Source organism: Budorcas taxicolor, chromosome 5 (assembly GCF_023091745.1).
Source record: "Budorcas taxicolor isolate Tak-1 chromosome 5, Takin1.1, whole genome shotgun sequence".
NCBI lineage: Eukaryota > Metazoa > Chordata > Mammalia > Artiodactyla > Bovidae > Budorcas > Budorcas taxicolor.
The window spans coordinates 74,814,524-74,839,050 of record NC_068914.1 but is presented as its reverse complement, the minus strand read 5'-3'; the positions used below and the strand labels follow the sequence as shown (position 1 = coordinate 74,839,050).

Below are 24,527 nucleotides of genomic sequence, written 5' to 3'. Positions count from 1 at the left end.
GGCTCCGTCTGCTTCTCCTCAGCACAATCAGGCCCTGCTTTTCCTCAGGCAGCCACAGGGGGACAGCAAAGTGCTTGTGTGCAATCCCAGATGGGTCAGGGAGGGAGAGGTGGAGCCTTTTGGAACAAGAGTCTGGGTCATCCTGACTCCCCTGGGAGGTAAAGCTGAGGACGGGAGAACCACAACTCCTGGGGCTTCCCCAGGTGATACAAGAGCCACACCTGAGCCTGGCGATTGGTGCTGGAGGCCAGGGAGTTGTGTGTGCCTCCCTAGCCCCCGCTCATCTACCATCCCCAGGAGAGGCTCCTTTGATTTGTCTTCCCCTTAGTGAGAGATCTCCCACCCGCATCACAGATGGTCAGGTTCCTGGCTGCCTCCAGCTTTATCAAATCAACCTGTCCCCTCCCAGGCCCAGCCCCACCCTTGCCAAAAATGTGAGGGGCCAACAGGTTCCCCTCCTCCTCGGCAGCTTGTGGCACCTGCCCAGCTTCGGTTTCTCTGTTTCTCGTAATCCTGCATTCCTGGTCCCCGCCCTTCCTCCTTCCAAGATCCATTCAGGTGTCCCCAGGCTCCTCGTGCTTCAGTGCACGTGGAACGGAGGGGCCTCAGCCCTGGCTCTGCTGCCGGCCCAGCAGGTCACCCTCTCAGGACCCAGAACAGGGGCCTCTGCAGCACACTCTGCTTTGAGGGGCCCTGAATGGCCCCCTCACCATCGTTTAAGGCTGAGTGGAGTGCTTGCCTCCCGCTCCCCATGCTTTCAGAGCTCAGCCTCAGAAGAGCTTCTCAATCCCCAGTGTCGTGAACTGTCCTATGAAGAGGAGGGCTTGGATCAGTGGATTCTGAGAAGTATGACCAAGGGCCAAGCTGAAAATTACAGGGCAAGGTGTGGAGGAGATAACCCCTCTAGAGCTCAAACTAGAAATCAGAAGAGGAATCAAGGGGACCTCAGAGGAGAGGTGATTAAAAAAAGTCAGTGCAAATATGTGTCCGGTGCCCCTCCCTGTGGCACTCTGGCCACGGTCTTCCCTTTTGCTGATAGAAGAACTGAATCATAGTTAGCAAGAATCACTTGCTTAACACCATGAGCCTCTTGGCAATGAGGCACCAGAATCCTTCCCAGCTTGTGTCTAGAAGTTGGAAACTACAGAGTGCAAATCCGGTGGTGGTAGCGGGGGAGGGGGGAGATGGAAGGCCAGGGGTGGTACTCAGGACCACAGACTCCCCCGAGCTGTCCGGGCCTGACCACTCAGTCTCATTCCGGCCGCCATCCAGTCTGTTAGCTGTAGGATCTTGGATCAAGCCTCTCCATCACCTCAGCTCTCCACTGTGCCACTTCCATTGCAGGATCGCTGTAACGGGTTAATTTAGACAACACACAGGGAGCCTCCCACCCATGCTCTGTTATCTCTGTTTCACATACCAGCACCACCACCATCCATTCTTGATTCCCTCTCTCCTCACATCCAAGATGGAACAAAGCTTCAAATGCTTCTACAATATTTCTTACAAGTTGGAGATAGGAAGGATGGAGAGGGAGGGGTTGGGAACACGTAGATAACATACCTAGTTACCCTCCCCAGGGGCAAAGAGAGCCACTGGCATGTGGGGAGAGAGGCAACCCTGGAGGGGGCAGTCAAGGAAGGGTCCAGGTATCCACTCTGAACCTCCCTGACTCCACCCAGTAACTTTCCACTGGCTGAGTTAGCCACCAGCCAAGGCAGCTTGCACACTTCCCCCAAGTGTGGCCCCCTGGTCCACTCTCCAGCAGACCTGCAGGGGGCTGGTGGTTGACGCACACAGTCTGCCTGAGATCTCAGCTGCCTGGAGGCTGATAAGGAGACCCGATCCCATCACATGAGACCAGCCGGAGGGACTTGCCCTGGTTGTTAACATCAGCTGGACGGTTTCCAAATTGGAGAGATGAGGAGATAGGAGTGGAATGGCCTGGACCTCTGAACTGAGTGGTCAGAGAAGCTAGGAGTAGACACACGGGCACTGCCAGTGGAGGCCTCAGGAGGCCTGGCTGAGGATAAGTCAGCAACTGGCAGTGGATGAGGGAGGTTTTGGAGGTAAGATGGGCAGAAAGGCCTTGGGGAAGGGCTGGAGGCAGGGCCCCAAATCCTTCTGGGTCAGGTGGGGTTGGGGGGCCGCTGCCACAGGCTCAGCAGCCAGAATAAATCTCCTTTTCCCAGAACACCCAGTCTTCCAGCGCCCAAGCCCTTACTCAGCCTCGGGGTGTGAGAGCAGGCTGGGGATTTAAGAGAAGACAGTGAGAGGACGTCGGTCTCAGTCCTGCCACATCTCCCAGGAGGACGCAAGTCTGGGAGAGTCAGCGATGCTGAGAGCCCAGCTGGTTGGCTGCTTGCTCCCTTGGAATCTCAGGACAGGTCTCCACTTAGGAGCAGGGCCCCCCTACACCCCCCTCCGGCCCTAGCAGCGCTGTGTTGTGACCCGTAAGTGTAGAACAAGGCAAACACAGATGTTACTGGCTTCCTGCCCCTCTCTTCTGCCCCAGGGCCCAAGTGCCCAAAACAAGCCCCTGGTCCCAGAGCTGAGGGAAGCTGGGCAGCCTGGGACAGCCATACTGTTTACCCAGTACCCTTGCCTCTCCATGGAGCAGGCACATCTTGTCTCCCAGTTGTCCTCCCCACCACTTCCTTATGAATGTCAAAGCCTAAACTGGAAGGAGGGAGAGGAGGCAGGGGTTGGGCACAAGACAGTGTGCCCCAGGGTCTCACACTGTGGGTGGCCCTAGGAGGAATGATGGTAGGGTTGCAGGCTTCAGCTGGGCTTCCTGGGGCCTCTTTCCCACATCTGAAATCCTGCTGGGCTTCTCCCATGCATCTTGGGTCTTCAAACCCAGAAGGGCCTCCAGCCTCGATGGTCCCAGTTTGGGAGAGGTAACCGGGGGGAAGGGGCGGCACAGGGGACAGTATGACCGGGTTCCGCAGGGCCCCTGGCGGCATGGGTACAAGCTGCAGAGGGCGGGGTTGAGGACAGTGAGTGGGTTGGCCGAAGGCTGGGCTGGCAGCTAGCTTTATATCTCGGCTTGCAGGAGCACAGGGAGGGTCAGGGGACCAGCAAGGGGGCATTCTCTGAAGGAAGGAGGGGGTGGGAAGGGCTCCTCATTCCCGGTTGGTGCCAAAAAGCTGCAGGAAGAAGGTGAAGATATAGATGATGTCTAGATAAATGTTGAGGGCTCCAAAAATATACTCTTCGGGGCTCAGCGAGTGGCGTCGGCTACCCATCAGCAACTGGGTGTCAAATGCCAGGAACTGAGGGAAAGAGGAGGAGAGACAGAGAGGTCAGAAAGTCTGGTCGCTGACACTGACCACTGAGCAACCAGGCCCACCCCCGATACTGTGATTACCTGCGGCCTGGCTGCCCAGTGATCCTCCTGAGAACTTTCCCAACACCTTCCATCCCTAATTCGATACCTATTTACTGAGCACCTACTGTGTGCCAGGCACCGATGTGGCAAAGAACAAGACAGACAAGATCTCTGACCTCACAGAGCTCAGAGTCTAGTGGGTAAAGTAATTGTTAGTATGATGAGTAACCAAAGAGAAACCCAAAGTGCCACCAGGGGCTGATAACAGGAACCTGACCTATGTGAGTGTGTCAGGTGTCAAGGAAGGCTTCCTGGAGGAGGGGACCTTCAAGCTGAAGCATAGTCTTCTTGCCATTCCCCTCAGGGCCCTACTCTTAGAGGATGGATAAATCCTCCATGTAACAGTGAGCAGGGAACAGGCACTTGTTCTGTGCTTTACAGACATTACCTACTTCATCCTAATAACATCAGTATCCAGTAATGATTCTCCCTTTCCTAGAGGAAACCAAGGCCCAGAGATGTTCAGTACATAACCAAGGTTACACAGCTGGGAAGTGGCAAAGCCAGGATCAGAACCCAAGCAGGCTGACTCCAGAGCCCCCTCCTTGAACTGTTCTGCTCTGTAGTTTATGGGCCCTACGCAGGGTTACTGTGTCTTCTGCCAGGAATCAGGCTCCCCCGAGAGCCCCAGCAACCTGCTCAGAACTGCAGAGGCCACGAGGAACACCATGCCATGTCGGCTTTCAGGGTCTCACCACTTAGTGGTGGGCACTTACGGATGATTACCATATAACCTCGGAAATGCCATAATTAGGGCTGATTGGGCAGGAGGAAGGTGGCCCAGCAGAGGTGACTCTACCTGGGGCTTGCAGGATGAGGAGGGGTTTGCTAGATGAAGCGGGCCTGGGGAAGCCCTGGAGGTGAGGGTGGTGGTGTGAAGAATGAGGAATTCACCATGGGGAGAAGTGGGGCAAAGGGAGACGGAGAGAGGCCGGAGCCCAGGGGCCAGAGGCTCCAACAGGGAGCAGCTCCAGCCTGTGGGACATCAAAGCATGTCACCCTTGAGGGCGGGGAGGTGGGGGTGATTGCAAGTATGGGCTTGAGAGTCAGGCCGGCTTGAATTCCAGTCTCAGTTTCGCCACTCACTCACCCTGGGACTCTGGGCTAGGCTATTCAGTTGCTCTGAGCCGTTGAGTCCAACTCGGCAGAAGGGAGATGAGTGTGCTCACCTCCTGAGGTGGTTGTGAGAGTGAGATAATGCTTGCAAGGCGCCTGGCGAGTTGTCTAACACCTGGTAAGCACTTAATGAATGTGGCTGTTAGTGTGGATTTACTGTTATTGTCTGCAGAAGGAGAGGTGCCCTCTTGAGGACATGTGTACGGGGTGCTGAGATGCAGGTGTCTCCTGCCACTCATCAAAGAGGCAGAACTGTTGCCAGGGGAAGCTGGGTGGCCTTCGCAGCAGGCAAACAGAACCACAGCCAGGGCTGAGGGGGCCGTGTTCAAGGCACAAGAACACAGGACTGACTGGAGTCGGAACACCTAGGTTTGGGCTATAATACCTTGGAGCCATACCCCACTTGACCTCAGTGTTCTCATCTGGAAAATGGGGCGGTAATGATGACCGCACCATGGTGTGGTTTTGAGGGTTGATGTCTGACAGTGAATGTGGCATCAACTTATTATTCTTTAGTGTCATTTCACTCCATTCTACTCTGCTCCTTCTCTTTTCGATTTGGACTCCCAGGTAAAGAAAGCTTCCTTGCGTAGGGAGAACAAGCAAGGAGAGTGGCTGACCCAAATGCTCCTGGCTGCTCAGTGGTCACGACTGCCAGCACAAGTTAATAAACTGCCGATCTGGCTTACCAATCATTGCTTGCTTGGTTGATTTCCCAGAGCCTGGTCACCCCTGGGTGAGCTAATGAAATCAAATCTCTCAACCTAGAAGGCTTGAACCTGACCCTGTTGGAGGAGTGGTGGGGGGCTGCTCTCCAAGGAGCCTCCTAGAACAGCCAGCTGGCTTGTCTCTTGGAGAAAAGTATTAGTCACTCAGTCGTGTCCTACTTTTTGTGACCCCATAGACTGTAGCCCACCAGTCTCCTCTATCTCATGGATCGGTTGCCACTCCATTCTCTGGGGATCTTCCTGACCCAAGGATCGAATCCAGGTCTCCTGCACTGTGGGCAGACTCTTTACTGTCTGAGCCACCGGGAAGCCCTTCTCTTCGAGAAAAGAGGGATGAAATGGATGCTGTCCCTGCCTTTGGCGCAAGGCCATGGATGCTGATCTCCATGGGCTATGTGGGAGAGTTTGCTCCAAATTTCCACTCCACAGCCCAGTACCACCCACCACTGCAACTTCATGCCTGTTGAGCCAGCTGAAGGGTTTCCATTCATTTATTCCCAACAATATTTAAACTGAGCATCTACTATGCTACAGGGAATTGCCTTCAGAGCACTGTCTAATGAGAGCAAAAAACATGATCAGAGATTATACTATGAGCATGGACGCACATAGGGGAAAGTAACTTGATAATCTCCCTGGGTGATGAGCACTGTTAACTAACGTCTTGGCTGAGAGCAGGTATCTTGGTTATAGTTAGCACCTTAGTTGGCAGCCAAGATCTCAGTTGAGAGCTAACAACTCAGTTGCCCGCTAACACCTAAAATGACAGCAGGTGCTTAAGTTGCGAGCCAGCTGGATATAAGACCCTTCAAGAGGGGCATGGTGGTCAGGGGTAGGAGCAGGATGGGGGTGCTATTAACTTACATCTGAGCAGTCTTCACACACTAGTCCTTTATCTCACTTGCCCAGTTCACCCTAGGAGGTGGATAGTATCATCACTATTTTACACAGGAGGAAGGGAGGCTCAGAGCAGGTGAGTGACTTGCTGATGGCCACTTATCCAGCTGGAACCAGATTACCTGTCTCCTACATCCTGAAAGAGACAGTGGGGCTGGGGTGGGCTTGCAGGGAGGGAGGAGGCATGTGCTGATGGCACAGAAGACAAAGGCGGACTCTCCTGGGTCACCCTACTGGTCAGGGCTGGACCTGGCCAGGACCCCCCAGGCCACGCAGTTGGCCTGATCCTGTGGTGCCCAGGCTTGTGTCTGCCGCCCTCCCAGGGGTAAGCTGGAGAGGCTCTGAGGGAGCCATGCCATGGAAAGGGCAGCTCAGAGCCACCAATGAACAGGCATCGACTACAAAAGGGTGGGGTTATAATGGGTTGAATCAGCATAAAAAATAATACATGGACCATGTCTATATCACAGAAATGCCAGCAGCACACCCAAAGCTGTTCAAGGCAGCGTTGCTTCTAACAGAGAAACCCTGGAAACAATCCCAAACTCGATCAATTGTGCTGAGGCAGAAATATCTCTCATAACATCTATTATGAGAAATGAACAACTGACAGAAAAATCCATATCACATTAGCCCCCTTACTTAACAAAAAACCTATGACATAGAAGCTACCTAGCATATAAACATAAAATGCATATAGAAAGGTCTGGAAGGAAAGACAATTAACCATAGCAATTACCACTGGGAAGGCAGGGAAGGATATGGCCTGATGACATTTGCTTTATATATATTATTTAAGGTTCAAAAAATGAAATATATGAATAAATGTATTCAATCCCTGGGTTTGAAAAATCCCCTGGAGAAGGGCATGGCGACCCACTTAGTTTTCTTGCCTGCAGAATCCCAGGGACAGAGGAGCCTGGTGGGTTATAGTCCATGGGGTTGCAAAGAGTTGGACGTGATTTAGTGACTAAGCATGCATGCACATGCTATATATTAGAAATTTTAAAAGAAGGGTTAAAGTAACACAAAAGGAGAGTTCATGAACCCTTTTATTTAATTCTCACCACCAGCCCCTGGGGCAGATATTGCATAATCATCTCTCTAATGGAACTGAGGAGACTGAGGCCCTGAGAATGCAAGTGCCTCACCCAGTTCACACAGCTGAGAGGACAGTCAATTCCATTCTCTTTCCACTGTGTGACATCACTTTGGGGCATGGGGTGTGTGGTGTGTGTGTGTGTGTGTGTGTGTGTGTGTGTGTGTATAAGGATGGAAGAGGTGGGAAGAAAAGTATACCCAAAGTTCATGGCTAAGAGCCCAGTGGGCTACCTGAGGGGATGCAGGGAGCGCTGGGCCCACCTGCTCCTCACTTTCTGGGCTAAAGGGTGAGACTGGGCTCTGAGGATTCCAGAGAAAAAAGACTAACTGCCAGCTTTAAGCCCTTACGCCCTCGGTTGGGATGTAGGACAGAGAGAGGGCAGCTGAGTGGAGACCTGCTTCAGTCCCATAGAAGATACTTCTCTTGTCTTCAGTGGCTTGGGTGTTAAGAGTTTAAACAGCACGGGGGACTTCCCTCGTGGTGCAGTGGCTAAGACTTTGAGCTCCCAAGGCAGGGGCCCAGGTTCAATCCCTGGTCAGGAAACTAGATCCCACATGCTGCAACCAAGAGTTCACATCCCATACCTAAGGCACAGTGCAGCCGAAGAAATAAATTAATATTTAAATAAAAGAGCAGTTCTGCTTTTTTTTTTTTTTTAAAGTTTAAACAGCACAGATGACCTCTGCATGCTGCAGTCCTGGGGAGCACCTTCAGGTGGGCCACCACTACCAAAGGAACAGGGTCTGACAGGGTCTGGACAAGAGGGGAGCAATGTGAGCAGGCAGGTGAAAAAGGAAGGGTGTGCATGTAACAGACCTCAAGAACATGGACTGGGCAGTCCCATAGACCTGGGTTCAAAGCTTGCCTCTGACCTTGGGCAACTGACAACTGCTGCTGCTGCTGCTAAGTTGCTTCAGTTGTGACCGACTCTTAGTGACCCCAGGGACTGCAGCCCACCAGGCTCCTCCGCCCATGGGATTTTCCAGGCAAGAGTACTGGAGTGGGGTGCCATTGCCTTCTCCAACTGACAGCTACTAACAGGTAATATTATTGTTCACTGATGACATGCCAGGCACTTTCTCAGTGCTTTGTATATACTGATTCACTTACAAGTTACAAGCTATGAGGTGGGAACTATTATCTGAATTTTTATGGATAAGGAAACAGAAGTACAGAGAGTGACATGACTCAATCAATCCACCCAGATTAAATGTTGCAGAGAATGGATTTGAACCCATCTACTCTGCTCCAGGGGTTTCCCAAGGAGCAATAGTGGTAAAGAGCCTGCCTGCCAATGTAGGAGACTTAAGAGACAAAGGTTCGATCCCTGAGTTGGGAAGATCCCCTGGAGGAGGGCATGGCAACCCACTCCAGTATTCTAGCCTGGGAAATCCCAAGGACAGAGGAGCCTGGCAGGCTATAGTCCATGCAGTCGCAAAGAGTTGGACACGACTGAAGCAATTTTGTATGCACACACACACTGTGCTCCAAAATCTGGGCTCTGAACTACAAGGTTAACATGTACGATAAGAGTGAAAGCTCCCAGGGCAGCTGAGAAACTACCACATTCCAGGTGCTCAGCTGTTTTCTTTTTTCCATTTATATATTATTAAGCATTACCACAGCCTTGTGAAACAGTTAATATTAGCCCCATTTTAAAAACTAGGCATAGAGAGATCAAGTAACTTGCCCAAAGGTCACAGCGGTCAAAGGATGAGTGAGGCCTTGACTGTGGTTTGGGTGGGATGCCCGTGGTCTCTTGGAGAGCTCCCGGGAAGGCCTCCTGCAAGCACCTCCCCCGCTCAGGCCCGTGTACATGTGTCCTGCCCTGAGCCCTACTGGGACTCTTAATCACCCCTCCATCAGTCCACAAGCCCTGGGGCAGGGGGCTTCCTTCACCTTCTCCGAGTTAGGGTGTTGGTTTGAAGGGCTTGGTTTGAGCAGGGCGTTGGTTTCGAGGATTAGTGTCTCAGGAAGTGAGACTGAGGTGAGGCGAAGGAGTGGGGCACGAGTGTACTTTCCCCCTGAAGGAACAATTACTGGTCAATCCACCCTCCCTCCTCCTGCCCTCTGAGGAATTCATCTGGCCTCCAGGGTTCAGATGAGGCCTCAGGTGGGGTATCAGGGCTGCTGTGGTGGCAGACGGTGGGCTGCCAAACAGAGAAGCTTCTCTCACTGGATCCCTTAAGCTCATGGAAACCAGTGAGGCAAAGGAGTCGCCAAATTCTATATGAAATTAAGTCTGAAAGAAAATCATATCCCTGCCTCAGGTCTGTGTGGCCATTTTTACTTTTCAAAGTGTTTCTCTAACTGTGAAGAAGGCAGGGCATCTACCATAGCCCCCACGAGAAAAGCAGGGCAAGTGGTGGGGTGGGGCAGACTGGGTCTCTTCCCTGAGCCTCTCAAAGACTGGGGAAGATTCCCAGGACACGCGGATTCCCAGGTGGACCTGGAAGAAGAGACTGCCTGAGGCCCAGCCTCCGGATGACAGAGGCTGAGAAGGCCTCTCTGGACCCTTTTCATGTGAGGGGACAGACCTCTCCAGGCCTCCATCTTTCCATCTGTGAAATGGAAAGGGAGACAGAATAGAAAGAGTGCTGAGCTGAGAATCAGAAAAAGGGGCGTTTCTTCCAGCCTGGCAGCCAACACTGCATGCGTGTGGTGTGTCTGTGTGTCTGTGGTGTGTGTGTTATATGTTGTGTAAGTGATGTGTGGTGTGTATGTGTGACATGTGTATGGTGTGCATGTGTGTGTGGTGTGTGTATGTGATTGTGTGGTGTGTGTGTGTGGTGTGCATATGGTATGTGTGGTGTATGTATATATATGACATGTGTAAAGTGTGCATGTGTGTGTGGCGTGTATGTGTGTAGTGTGTATGTGTGATGTGTGTAGGTGTGTATGTAGTACATGTGGTATAGATATATGACGTATATATGGCGTGTATGTGTGTGTGGTTGTATATATGTGTGGTGTGTATGCGTGATGTGTGCAGGTGTGTATGTGGTATGTGTGGTGTACATGTGTGATGTGTGTATGGTGTGCATGTGTGTGTGGTAAGTGTATATGTGTGGTATGTGTAGGTATCTATGTGGTATGTGTGGTGTATGTGCGTGATGTGTATATGGTGTGCATGTGGTGTGTGTGTGTGCATGTGGTATATGTGGTGTATATATGTGATGTGTGTATGGTGTCTGTGTGTGTTTGTGAGTGTGTGGTGTGTTTGTGAGTGATGTGTGTGTGTGATGTGTGTAGGTGTGTAGTGGTGTGTGTGATGTGTGTAGGTGTGTATGTGGTATATGTGGTGTATGTGTGTGACGTGTGTATGGTGTGTGTGTGTGTTTGTGAGTGTGTGGTGTGTGTATATGTGAGTGGTGTGTGTGTGTGATGTGTGTAGGTGTGTATGTGGTATATGTGGTGTATGTGTGTGGTGTGTGTATGTGTGTGGTGTGTATGTGTGTGCATGTGGTATATGTGGTGTATATATGTGATGTGTGTATGGCGTCTGTGTGTGTGTTTGTGAGTGTGTGGTGTGTGTATATGTGAGTGGTGTGTGTGTGTGTAGGTGTGTATGTGGTATATGTGGTGTATGTGTGTAACGTGCATATGGTGTGTGTGTGTTTGTGTGTGGTGTGTGTATATGTGAGAGGTGTGTGTGTGTGTGTAGGTGTGTATGTGGTATATGTGGTGTATGTGTGTGATGTGTATGGTGTGTGTATATGTGAGTGGTGTGTGTGTGTGATGTGTATAGGTATGTATGTGGTATATGTGGTGTGTATGTGTGACGTGTGTATGGTGTGCGTGTTTGTGTGTGGTTTGTGTGTATGTGAGTGGTGTGTGTGTGTGTATGTGGTATACGTGGTATATGTGTGTGACGTGCGTATGGTGTGCGTGTGTGTGGTATGCAGGCATGTGGTGTGTAAGTCTGCTTGTGCTCTCTCTGGGTCTCAGCACAGGAAGGTCCCTGCCAGCTCTGAGCGCTCACGGTCCTTCCCGGGGACTGAGGACAGATGGCTATGAATGCCCCCTCAATGGCCAGGAGTCAATACCCAGAACTGGAGGCCCAGCCCCTCTACAGAAAGAGCATCTTCGCATCCAAGCTGCACTCGCCCAGACACCATCAGACCCTGACGCATCCTGTACTGACCATGCAAGTGCTCCGGGCTGCCCTGTCCTTGACTCTGGGACACTGCAGCGGCCCCCTAACTCATCTCCCAGCCTCTGTCCTACTCATGAATCCAGCTTCTCACTCATCTTCCTTAAAGCCCAGGAATGAATGTTGCCAGAGGTCCTGAAACTGGCCAGGTGGGACAGGCAGAAGAGAGTTCTCTTCCCACCGGGCCTGTCACCTGAAGTCCTATTCCTGGTTTCTCCCCAGGTATCAAGGCTTGGCTTCATGCTTTCAGGGACTGGGAGACTTCACTTCCCCAGAGAAGGGCCAGCTCTGAGGTAGAGCACCTGCCCCCCAGAGAAGGGCCAGCTCTGAGGAAGAGCACCTGCCCCCCAGAGAAGGGCCAGCTCTGAGGTAGAGCACCTGCCCCCCAGAGAAGGGCCAGCTCTGAGGAAGAGCACCTGCCCACAGTCATGTAGGTACAGAGGTGCTGCCACAGCAGGAAGGCAGCTGGCCAGGCCCTGCCTGCTCGCTCCCTCTCTCTTTCCCCCTGCCTCAGCTGTCCTGCTCTGTCCCAGCCCCTGCGCCTTGCCTCACCACCCCAGCCCACCCGTCATGCTCCCCTGCCTCGCTTTCCATCAGCTTCTACAAAAATGCACTCAAGGAGGGGGCAATAGAAGGGAGAGGAGAACGGGGCCACCCTGAGGCCAGAAACTTCCGACTGACTCACCACTTCCACTGGCATTTGAGTCTGGTGCCCAGAGCGGGGTTACAGGGTAGGGCGACGGAGAAAAACCCAAGCCTCTCGAGAATGTGCCAAGGCCAGTCAGGGTGAGGCCCAGGAGGGGTGATCCCTGCCAGCAGGACCACGGCCCTAGGAGACCCTGGCTCCCCATCTCCCCAGTCTCCCCCTAGTCCAGCTGGGAGGCCTGCTATCCAAGAAGGCAGTCTTTCAGGGGCAAGGCTGAGGTCTGTAGGAGAAAGCCCTTTGCTTCTCACAGCCCTGCCAGGTCCCAGGCTGGTGGGGTTGGGGCGGTTCTCACCGGGGGCTGGGCCCTCCTCTAACACGTCTCATCCCTCTTTTCTCACACATCCTCCCCGAGGCAGCAAGAGGGGCAGGGATCGCGGAGTGACATCCTTGCCTAGCTGCAACGCTTGGAGCGCCCTTCACAGTGACGAGACTTCGCCAAAGGCTAGGGTAGGAGAAGGCAGGATGGACAGATAGAGAGACCAGGGGTGCTGGGCACTGGTTCTGGGGATAGGTTGGACTACAGGTTCCAAAGGACAGAAGTGATGCTGGAAGCAGGATCAGATTGAGGTCAAGGGCCTTCTGAGTTGAGGTTAGTGGAAAGGCACGGGAACCTTAGTTCTTATGGGGCTGGGCCTCTGTGGGCCTCCATCCACGTGACACTGAGAGGGAGGGAGGGGAATGAGGCCAGTGGCCCCTCCTCAACCCTCCCCACACCACGGATGGGCTGCAGGTCTTCCTCCCTTTGACCCAGGTGACAGAAGGCAGGGGATGGGGCCGGGGGACTGACGCCACTGCTCCTGACCACTGTTTACATGACTCGAAGGATGAGCCTGACCGAGGAGAGTCAGAGTGTTGCTCTCCTAATGAAACATTAATGGGTAATTAGGTGCAAAGGTTCCTCCTCCCCTGTGACTCACAGGAGACGGATGCCTAAGTCAGCTGTGCAGTCATGCTTTCTGTGCCTCAGTCTGACAGTGCCTCAGCTGGACCTGGCCTCTCCAGAGTCCGTTCATCTTGAAAACATCTAGGGGTGCCTGCTGTGAGCCCCTAGGCTGTGGGTAGAACAGCTACCCATTATTCTAGACACTGTGGATGCAGCGACAAGCCAGCCAGACCCAAATCCCTGCCTTCAAGGAACTTAAATTCTGCTGGACGGAGACAATAAATAAACAAACCAGAAAAACATACAGTATGTCAAAGGAAGAGATGTGCGATGGAGAGAAATAAAGGGAGCGACCTGTGGGCATGCCTATGTGTGTGTGTGTGTGTGTGTATAAACACACTCAGCACACAAGACTGTAAACAAAGCAAACACGTGAAGGAGAGGAGATGGGGAGTGGTGAGAAGATCAGAAGGAATCGACAGAGGCAACTATGGGAGCAGGGGCCTGGGGCTGGGAGTGAGCCTGCCATCCTAGGGAGCAGCAAGGACGCCTGTGGCTGCAGCAGGAGCGGGAGGCCATGAGGTCAGGAGGGCCTGCGGGCAGTGGGCAGCGACTGCTGGAGGCCAAGTGCAGAAATGCTGCTGCTGCTGCTAAGTCGCTTCAGTCGTGTCCGACTCTGTGCGACCCCATAGACGGCAGCCCACCAGGCTCCTCTGTCCCTGGGATTCTCCAGGCAAGAACATTGGAGTGGGCTGCCATTTCCTTCTCCAAGTGCAGAAATGATCTGACCTCATTTAACAATGAACAGGATCCCTCCCACCGCTGTGGTACTGGTACAGACTGCACCCACCCCCCGTGGGGCAGCACCCACGGGGGGCCATGTCAAGAATCCAGGTGGGACATGATGGCGACACGGACCAGGGGGGAGCCATGAAAGCAGAGGCAGATGCTGGTGCTTGGATCCCAAGCGAAGAAGAGGTTTCTGGGGGGAGGGCATGAGCAACTGTACCAAATGCTGCCGAGAGTAGAGCAAGGTGAGGACTGAGAAATGACCACTGGGTTCAGTCACAGGGAGCCCACCGGGGACCCTGATGAGAACATTTAAAGAGGATTCAGTCTTCCCTGGTAGCTCAGCTGGTAAAGAATCCGCCTGCAACACAGGAGACCCCGGTTCGATTCCTGGGTCAGGAAGATCCCCTGGAGAAGGGATAGGCTACCCACTCCAGTATTCATGGGCTTTCCTGGTGTCTCAGATGGTAAAGAATCCATCTGCAATGTGGGAGACTGGAGTTCGATCCCTGGGTTGGGAAGATCTCCTGGAGGAGGGCATGGCAACCCACTCCAGTATTCTTGCCTGGACAATCCCCATGGACAAAGAAGCCGGGCGGGATACAGTCCATGAGGTCGCAAAGAGTCAGACACGACTGAGCGACTAAGCACACACAGGAATGATGGAGTGGAGAGAAGGGAGGGAGGGAGGGAGAAGGACTGGAGACAGCACAGGTTCCCTTGTAAGATGCTTTGCTCTAAACAGGGGGACTAGAGACAAATGTGAGTTAGGGGTTTTTTGTATTGCTATTTTTTTCAGTTGGGAGAAATTAAAGCCTGCTTTTATGCTGATGGAAAAAATCCAGTAGAAAGGGCAATACAGATGGTGCAAGAGAAAGAGGGGGAACATTGCCAGAGAGATCGCCCCACCCTCTCCCCACTTCAAGCCAATAGAAGTTCTCCTCTTTGAGGGGGATGATGGGGGTTCTGGAAATAGCAGCAGGCTGGGCCCAGGACAACTGGGTCCTGCCCTAAATCTGCCCTTTACTGGCAGTGGGACTCTGTGCCAGCCCCTTAACACCCGTGACCTCTGGTATATCTAGAAAGCAGGTCTTCTAACAGAAGCACTGCCTCCCTCCCTGGGATGTGATGGAGATCCCATGAGATAATATGTGTGTAAGTGCTTTGTAAAATGGAAAGGGTGGAACCGATAGTTGGGATTGTTTTTATTATTTCTAATAACAAATGATTATTAAACAAATTTAAGGGATTACTGTTCATCCAACCCTACTTGTCTGCACAGTCTCCCCGCACAGCTGACGCACTTGCAGCAGCAAGAAGCCAAGCACACTTCCTGACCCTTCCTCAGTGATTGCCCTCCTCCCACTCTGCCCTGCCTGGACCCCTCTTCTTCTTCCATTTGTCCCTGCAAACACCGTTCTCTTCGGCCTCCCCAGTCTCACTCCCCTCAGTCTGACCCTCCTGCTTCCTTTCCTCCTAGGCTGACTCCCCTGACCCATCCTTTTCATTGAGATCTGTCTTCAGCAGGTACTATCTGCAGGAAGGGCTTCCCTGATGGCTCAGCAGGTAAAAAAATCTGCCTGCAATGCAGGAGATATATGAGATGTGGGTTTGATCCCTGGGTCAGAAAGATCCCCTGGAGAAGGACATGGCAACCCAGTCTAGTATTCTTGCCTGGAGAATCCCCATAGACAGAGGAGCCTGGCAAGCTACAGTCCATGGGGCTGCAAAGAGTTGGACATCTCTGAACGACTAAACACACACACACACACACATCTGTAAGAAAGACTGCTGGTCCGGAACCAAGAGCAATTAGTGCCATAGGATAATCAACCATCCTGGTTTGTCCAAGCTTGCAGTTCCCAGGGGGTTCCCCCCCAAGAAGGAGGACTTTCAGTGCTGAGACCAGTAAAGTTCTGGGTCAACCAGGATGAGTTGGTGCCCTAGTCTTGATCAAGGCCACGCTAGTTGATTTACCATTCATTGTTTTATGTCTCCTGCGTTGGCAGGCAGGTTCTTTCCCACTAGTGCCACCTGGGGAGGGATTTAAAGTCTCTGAGGTCAAGCTCCTCATCTTAATTTGAGAAAAACAGAAGCTATTTTATAGAGCTACGGTGAGGAGTTAGTGTATGTGAAGAGCTTGCTGTGGGAGAAGTAAGTGCTCAATAAAATATTAACTACCATCGTTATCGTTATCATCATCAACACTCTCAGCTCGGTGAGGGCAGCCAAGGACATGTTCAGTCTAAATGCATCTGTCACCGAGTACTTGGAATCTCCTTTACTCCAAGAAGTCTTCCCAGATTACCTCCAGGAGACAGCCAGGGCTAACTTGTCCATGTGGTGGGGACACCCTCACTTTCCTGCTCCCACAAGCGACACTCAGCCTCTCCCCAGGAACCAGGGGTACCCCTTCCCAGCTCTGTTTAAAGTGTCAGTTCTGCTGTTACAACCTTCCATGCCTGTGCACAGGTCAGCTGATCTGTCTTGGAGACCTGAGCAGCACTGACTCCCGCCCCTGCCCACTGACGCTCCATGGGGGTTCAGAGAAGTGGACTATGAGGAAGATAGGGACAGAAGAGGGGCCTGAGGAGGTGGTGGGGGGCTGAGAAGGCGGGGCCCCGGGGGGTAAACTCACCAATGTAAAAACGCCTGCTCCCAGCACGGCATACACTGCGTGGAGCCAGGGCACCTGCAAGGCAGACAAAAATATGGACTCAGGTGAGGGTGAGGGTGGGCGGGGGGGTGGGGTGGGTGAGGGGCAGCGGGGAGGTGAGAAGGGGTCAGTCCTGAGAATGGAGGGCGCAGGACAGACCTCCCCGTGGGGCCCCTCTCTCTCACCACCCCCCTAACCCAGCCCCAGACCGAGAGGTCCTTAACCCTCTGGGCTAGGGGAGCCCCAGAATAACAGTGATCATGAGGGGCTGGCAGGGGAGCTCCCGACTGCCCAGCACTTCTTCACTCCACACACAGCCCCAGGCTGAGGCTGGCCCAGGGTGACTCATCCTATGGGGCCCTGTCATCCTCCCAGCCTGAGTCTGGCCGGAGGCTGCGCCCTCCTCCCAGCGTGCACTCATTCCTGTGCTTTCGGTCCCCCTGTCGGGACTCCCTGGCTCTGCCTGTGGAGGTGAGGGTCTCAGGGGAAAGCGGATAGACTTTAGTCCGGGGAGGAGGGGCACCCGGAGTCCTTGTCGCTGAACTTGATGGGACTGTCTGCCCCTGCTTCCCAACCTCCGCTCCCCCGGGGGGACTCAATGGCACCTGGCCGTGTGTGGAAACCTTGCAAGAGGTGCCAAACCAGCCATGCCCTCTGTAGGGCCTTCCCCCAGAAGATTCCTGGAAACACAGGCATCCTATGAGCCTGACCTGGGTCAATAAAGGGTTCTTTGACGCGCTGGGCCCCTTCCTGTACCCCCTCCCCCATCCTAGATACACAGAGGGCCCCTAGGCCAGCTCCGGTTCCTCCCTTCGTCAACAGGATCCTGGGAAGAGCCAAGGAAATGCCAGAACCAATCCTGATGTCCTGGACTGGGAGCCAATACCCAGGGGCTGGGCAGGATGGGGTAGGGGAGGGCCAGTGAAGAAGGCTGCTCTTGGCCTGGAAGAAAAGGGGTGGTGGGGACCAAGAGGAGCCTGGGGGCAGGCACAGCACTGGGTTTCCAGCAGGGGTCCAGTAGCTGCTCTCTTGGGTTCCCAGGACTCAAACCCCATCCTGTGATGCCCTCGGTCTGCCCCTTCTCCACCTGCAGCAGCCCGAGTGCCTGGGCCTCAGCCAAGGTCACTGAGCCCCGAGCAGTCCTAGCTGGGTTTCCCGGGCAGGCCAGACACTTAAAGAGCTGAGATTCGACTGTTCCCATGGACCCCCTCATGAGGTGAGGGTGTGCTTAAAGCCCTGCCATCTCACTTTCCACCTGCCTGGCCAGCTAGATCCTGGCTCTCTGGACTTGACTGATCCCCCCAGAGTCCCAGGAGGCCTGCCCTCAGGGCCCCTCTGGGCTTCGTAGCCCCATGGAGCTCCAGAGCCCCTCCCCTGCCTAGGGTTTGCAAAAGCTCCTAGCCCTCCGCCTCAGCCTCACCTCCACCCTAGCGGGGAGGATGGGAAAGGGGAAGCCGGATGTGGCTTGTGGAGCAGGCAGGTGCCCAGACCTGCCAAGAAAAGCCTGTGTTTGCTTACACTGCCAACAAGCCCACGGAAGGTGCCAGGAGGGGCAGGACTGGATGGCAGGCTGTGAGGCCTTGGCTCCGGGCCTTCCCTGGAGGGCGCAGGAGGAAGCGGCGGCCTCGGGCCAGCAATCCCACCCCCTTTATCCCCAGGGACGGCAGGCAGGCAGGCAGAGCCACAGACTCACATATTGGAAGGGCAGGAGGATGGCCAGGATGAGCCCACTGAAGAAGAGGGTCATGAGCAGCACGAAGAGCACACCTTGGCAGGATGTGAAGTCGAACTGCAGGGACGGGCTGAGCGTCAGCTGCCGGGCCCCTCAAGCCTGCACAGGGCGGCCTGGCGTTCCTGGGGGCCCTGGCCAGGCAGCACACTGGCCAGAAGGCTGAGGCCTCGCCAGCAGGCTGTCTTCCAGTGCTCACCCCAGAATCTGGCATTCCTCCCCATCCACTCCAGGTGCCCTCCCCACACGCTTCTCATCCTTGTGACCTCTCCCCAGCCAGGGATCCAAGCTCGGAGCCTGCACCCCACCTGCCTTCCCGGGCCCACGGGCCCCAGAGCTGACCTTGGTCTGGAAGCTGAAGACGGTGACCGAGAGGCAGACGAGGGCCGTGATGCTCAGGCACAGCAGCACAGACGTGGTGTTGTAGTAACTGCAGGACCCACGGGCAGGGGCTCAGCTTCGGGGCAGGGCTTCTGGTCTCCCCCAGCCCTCCTCCCAGGCCCACCCGCTTCTGCAAGGACCTGATCCCACCACCGTGGGGGCCCCACCTTCCCTCCTTTCCCATGATCCTCCCTCTCCTGCCTCCCCTTCCTTTCTACTAGAACCCAACCTCCCAACATGCTTAAGACTCGAAATCCTGTTAGAAGGATCCTGAAGAGGTGGGGCGGCGGCGGGGGGGGGGGGGGGGGGGGTTGTGCTGGTATATGGAGGTGGCTTTCAGGGAACTGCATGAGCATGAATCTGGGGTCCTTTCAGCTGCAGCTTGAGAGGTGTCACCTTGCTCTCCTCCGTCTCCCACCCCAACCCCGCCAGCCTGGCCAGGTCTTGGAGGCACTGTCCAGTAGAGTGCAGGAGGAGTGGGCTTGAAACCAGCATTTCCTACCTGCCTGCCCCTCCCCAACACCTGCCTAGCCAGCGCTCCCAGGAGGGATAGTGTTTGGGGCAACTCCCCCATTCTGCCTATCCGCTTTACCTGGACAACATTCCAGTGAGGTAGGCCATGGACAGGGTCTGAAAGGAGAACAGCGTGAGGGAATGGTGGGGCCCAGACACCTTCAAGGGCCTCCCCTTGTGTGCACCCCTCAACTCTGAGTCTGCTTTGTGCATATGCGCTTACCTCCAGGACTTCATCTGGGGAAGGAGGTCCCAATGGGCCTTGAGCCAGCTGTGCCTTTGTTCTTTTGCAGCCCTTCTCTTCCCCTTTCCTACGACCATCCCCATTGTTACCCACAGCTCTAGGATTTCCCACACAAACCTCTTAAAAACACAATCATAGTGGAAAGAGAGAGTGGATGGAGTGGAGAGAGAAAGCTCATTTGGAAAGAGAGGGTGAACTGTCTTCGAAGAAAAAGTGGGGTGAAAATACCCCTGCCTCCCTCAGTGACCTCATCTTGGCTGTCCCCAACTCCTGGCCCTCGAAATTCACCCTGCATCCCTGCTCCCTCCATCACTACAGCATCTGTCCCCAGATACCCCCGCGTCACTTACAAAGATGGTCAGGAGGATCAGGTTCCAGGGGAAATGCCTCCTGTAAGGCAAGCCGCCGAGTTCAGAGGAGAGTGGTGGTGTGGGCAGCACAGACTGGGGCTCCGCAAGCTCACCCCCGCTCCTGGGGCACATCCCCACGGGCCCCCATCTGTCCACTCACCCTCCCCCCACCTTTCAGGTGCCAAGGAAACGGGGGAAGGCAGGCCTGCTTAACAGAGCCCAGAAAATGGGGCTCTCTTAGGGGTGCACAGCACTGGTGGCAGGCAGGACTGGGGCCAGAACTTCCAAGACCCTATTCATGTTACCACAAGTTCCCCCCGCCACCATCTTTACCTGGGTCCAGAACAGCAGGCCAGGGTCAGGTAGGTCGCAAAGAACACAGCGCTGCGAGAGACAGACGGGGGAGTCAGCTGGTCTTTCCTGAAGCCTTTCCACTCCGTCGCCTGCTCAACCCACTCTCTGCCCACAGGACACCAAGCAGGGTGCCGCGGGGCAGGGGCAGGGATTGGTTAAGCCCACAACCATCCTAGAACCTTGCAATGGACAGGGTGATAGTCCAGTTCCAAAAGAGAGGAAAGATGAGCCTACTTCTAGAAATCATGAATCTTGGGTGCCATAGGATAGCTAACCACCCAATCCAAAGTGGTTTTCCTCCAGATAATATAACTTCTGTGTGTGTGTGTGTGTGTGTGTGTGTGTACACAAACATGGACTTCCCAGGTGGCCTGGTGGTGAAGAATCCACCTGTCAATGCAGGAGACACAAGAGATGCAAGTTTGGTCCCTGGGTCGGGAAGATCCCCTGAAATAGGGAATGGCAACTCACTCCAGTATTCTTGCCTGGAAGATTCCATGGACAGAGGAGCCTGGCAGGCTGCAGTCCACGGAGTTGCAAAGAATGAGACATGACTGAACACACACACATGCGCGCATAGATATAGGCGTATATGTGTAGTTTCATATGTGGAGTTCATATAGTGTTCTCTATGTGCCAGCCAGAGAACTACATGCTTTATGACTATTAACTAATATAATCCTCACGTCGTCTCTGTGAGGCTCATTGGAGCCAGCCGACTTGTCCAAGGTCACACAACTACCACAACAGCAGAGGCAGGATTAGAACCCAGGCATTCTGGCCCCAGAGTCCTCGCTTATAACCACTACCCCACACTGCCTCCTTCAGGCCTTTCCCTGGACCTGTTGCTACTTGTAACGATCTTGTTTTTCCTGCCAGCACCTGGCACAGTGAGAAGTACCTATGGCATGAATTTCTGGATCAGGTGGCCATGTCCACCAGGAGACTGGCAAGAAGCTCAAGTGAAACCCAGAGACAAGGATTCAGGGTTGAGGATTTTCTGGAGAGCAGTGGGAGTGGAGGCCAGTCCAGGAGGTGGGAGATGAGGGCTGAGGACCCAAGGGTGGGGCATGCCCATGCCTACCTAGATTGGTGCCAACACCAGTGCATGGTCTCCAGTGCCCAATGTGCCCTCAGACATGGCACCTGTCATCCCTCCCCATCTCTCTCCTCAGTTCTCTCACCCATCCCCTATGGCAGCAATGCCAACCATCCTCCTCCAGCTTCAAACCTCCCAGGCTGCCTCACTCTCCTGCCTGGTCTGCCCTGATGTGTCCCAGAAAGATCTGGGATGAGGTGGGGCGCCCTGGCTCCCTGTCTGCCACCTGAAAACATCACGTCACGGATCTCTGTGCGCTTCCTCCTGTGCCTCCTCTCATTGCAGACTAATCTCCAAGCCTCTCGGTTCCACACCCTCCCCTGTCCTACCATTGACCACCACCACTTCTCCCTCACACACCTCCTCAGCTGTTCTCCATCTTTAAACAACACCTTCCATGGTTCTAGCTACTGCTACTTTATCCACCCACCCTTACAGCCAAGCTTCTTGAAAAAGTTGTTGCTGTTCAAGGCATTTTCTCCATCTCGTGATTACTCCTCAACAAACCAGCCTGAGCCCCAGCTTAATGAGAGCTATCTTTGCAACATCACTATGACCTTGTTGAGTCCAGCTGACGCTTGTCCATCCTTGTCTTTCCTGGCTTCTCAATATCTGGTCTCTCACTTGCTGCCCTGGTTCCACAGTGACACAGCCTTGGGTTCCCGCCTGACTCCCTCAGTCACTCCTTCTCCACCCGCTTCAGCACTCGGTCTATTCTGTCAGGCTGTCTCCTTTCACGCTCCCCTTGGGTGGGTTCACGCATTCCTAGGACTCCCTTTATCAAGCAGATGCTCAGGACTTGCACACCCATATTTCTGATCTAGAATCTCCTTCTCAACCTCAGACCTGAATAACCAACTGCCTACTGGGCAGACACGTTCAGAAATATGCCCAACGCAGAAGGTTAGAGTCGAACTTGTCCTCTTCCTTGCTCCTTGGGCACCCCCCATTGCAGCCCTGGAGGCACCCACCCAGCAGCTCTGTCAGCTGTAACGCCCAGCCTGCTACACCCAGCTAATCACTTGGACCTGTAAGTCCTCTACCTAGGCAGCTCTCAAATCTGTTCCCTTTTCTCCATTCCTGCAACCACCCTTTTAGGTTGAGCCACCTCTGTCTATCTGGTCCTTCTGCCTCCAACCCTGCCTGCCACTCTCCAAGCTACAGGCAGATTCCATCATGTGACTCTTCTGTTTAAAATTCCAAAGACCTGGCAATGTCTTCTGTGATCCACTCCCCGCCTACCTCTCCAGCCCATCCTGCACCATGCTCCACCCCTCCATCTACCCTCTCATCGCCCTCCGCATCCTCACGGGGTGACCACCTCCCTCTGCCCCTGCTGGGAAGGACTGACCGGCGAGGATGCCTGTGGCCGGGGTTGGAGGGGCTTGCTCTGTGCACCGCGGGCAGAACTCAGCTGAAGCCTGCACCTCATACCCCACAGGCCTGCTCATCGGATCCGCACCCAGGCGTAGCATCTGGAACGACCTATTGTCTAATCCTCAGCCTAGCACAGGTTAGGCTATCTTTAAATATTCCTGGATGAAAAACTCAGGGAATGCAGGGGTTGAGACAAGCCCACTGGATTTCGTGAATAGGAGCCCTCTGTCTTCACCCTTCCCTGCTCTTCAGTGGCTTGCAAATGCTGCGTCACTGTTGCCACGGTGATGGAGGGGTTCTCCGTGCCATGACCAGGGCTGCTGCCAGACATCCTGCTCTGTGAGGGACCGTGGCATCACCCTGCCCTTGGAGTCGTTAAGAAACACTCCGGCACTTGCTCTCTTTGGGTCCCCCTTGAGTCACCGGTCAGTCACTTCAACAATAATGGTAATAATAATACCATAGTCTATGTGTATCCTGGGTGTGGGGCCTATCTCCCTGGCCAGTCTAGAAGCTTCCTGAGGGCAGAGCTCAACCTCCTTCTCTCTCCAGTCCAGAGATCCCCAACCCTCCAGATGAGTGGTTGGGAGGAAGGGCAGAGGGACGGGTGGCCTGGGGGCAGCTTAGGAGCCTGACCCTCACATTTCCCATCCCAGCTCTGGCCCCACTGTCATGTGACCTTGAACAAGCTGCTGAATTGCAGAGCCCCAGCTTCCTGCTTTGTCAAATAGGAATACTGGTACCAGCTCACTGGGCTGTAGCGAGAGTTGGATGGAAGCACCCAGTACAGCCTTGAGCACCAAGGCCTGGTGAAGGGTAGGGACTTGAGGATGAGAGCTGTTATTATTATGACTAGATCCTGGCCGACTGACAGCTTCCTGGAGAGACTGGGACCCACCCCGCCCCCCGGCCCAGCTCTGGGCTCACATTTGTCCTCCTCTGTCTGGCTCCCCCCACCTCTATACCACAGGCCTTACTCCCCGCACTGCAGGGAGGCATGCAGTTCCTGCTGCCGCGGCTCAGAGGAAGCAATCAGACAGTAAGGCAAGAGCCCACTGAGAGAGGTAATTGGGGCCTGGAGAAAGCGAGGGCTGGGGGTGGGGGTGCTGGGAGGTGGCCATCCAGGGAGTGGAGAACGAGTCACAGGAGTGAGAGAGAGACAGACTCGTCAGATCCAGGGCCCCAGGGCCTGAGCTGGAGCCATGGTCTATTTACAGAATGTCAACACAGAGGCACGAGGCTCAGGTGGAGGCCAGCGTCCAAACCCAGCGTCCTCTCCCAACTTACGCTGCTCTGGAACCAGTTCCTGGCTGTTGGGGAGGCTGCCAGGCACGGAGGGGATGTGTACCAGCTTTGCGGTCAGAAAGACAGGCTTCAATCCTGGCTCTGCTGCTTAGGAAGCAACATCTTCACTCTGACCTTCATTTTTTTCAATGTATAAAATGGTACTAATAACAGTATTTGCCTGGGAGGTTTATTGCTAGGGATCGAATGAAGAATATCTGCAAATCCCACGGCACAGTGCCTCATACAGAGAAAACGACCTATTTCATTCATATTGCTATTAAGGACTTGGTACTTGGAGGGGGTGAGACCCATTAGATGTCAGCCCTGCTAGGTGTCCGACCCAGAGGCAGACTCAGGACCAAGGTGAGGTGGGGAGGGGGCTGGAAGGACAGAGCCACAGGCTGGCTTTTTGTAGGACAGCACAGCATCTCGGTGATGAATTCATCAGCACCATTAAGGCTTTGCCATCCTCCACGGAAAGCTCGGGGCCCAGGCCCGAGCTTATCTCCACCCCCATCCATCCCTGAGCCCAGCACAGCATCTCTGTTTTCTGCCTGGAGGTGCTGAGGAGGAAGCAGGATGCTAAGTCTCGGCATTCGGCATTCGGAGGTCAGAGTCTCACACCCGCCCTCCGTGGGTCGACTCTGCCTCCACTTCCTGAGCTGCTTATTCTTGGATTGTTCCCCTGCTCCATCTGCTCAGGGCACAGAGTCCTGAAGACTCCCCCACAGAAGGCCTGACGAGGGGCCTGGCGACTCCACTCTCGAGGTCT

General features: G+C 54.3%; 1 protein-coding gene across 1 annotated transcript in view; it reads right to left on the bottom strand.

Moving 5' to 3' along the window:
• Nucleotides 1–3,125: 3,125 nt before the first annotated feature.
• FAIM2 (Fas apoptotic inhibitory molecule 2) overlaps nucleotides 3,126–24,527 on the bottom strand; it is a 30,536-nt gene continuing 9,134 nt past the window's right edge. Inside the window, exons 6-12 of the mRNA XM_052641059.1 lie at nucleotides 19,972–20,022; nucleotides 19,639–19,678; nucleotides 19,124–19,161; nucleotides 18,493–18,580; nucleotides 18,115–18,210; nucleotides 16,404–16,457; nucleotides 3,126–3,275 (exon numbers count right to left, since the gene is read on the bottom strand). Coding sequence (XP_052497019.1) covers nucleotides 3,126–3,275; nucleotides 16,404–16,457; nucleotides 18,115–18,210; nucleotides 18,493–18,580; nucleotides 19,124–19,161; nucleotides 19,639–19,678; nucleotides 19,972–20,022 — 517 coding nt within the window. The remainder of the gene's footprint in view (nucleotides 3,276–16,403; nucleotides 16,458–18,114; nucleotides 18,211–18,492; nucleotides 18,581–19,123; nucleotides 19,162–19,638; nucleotides 19,679–19,971; nucleotides 20,023–24,527) is intronic.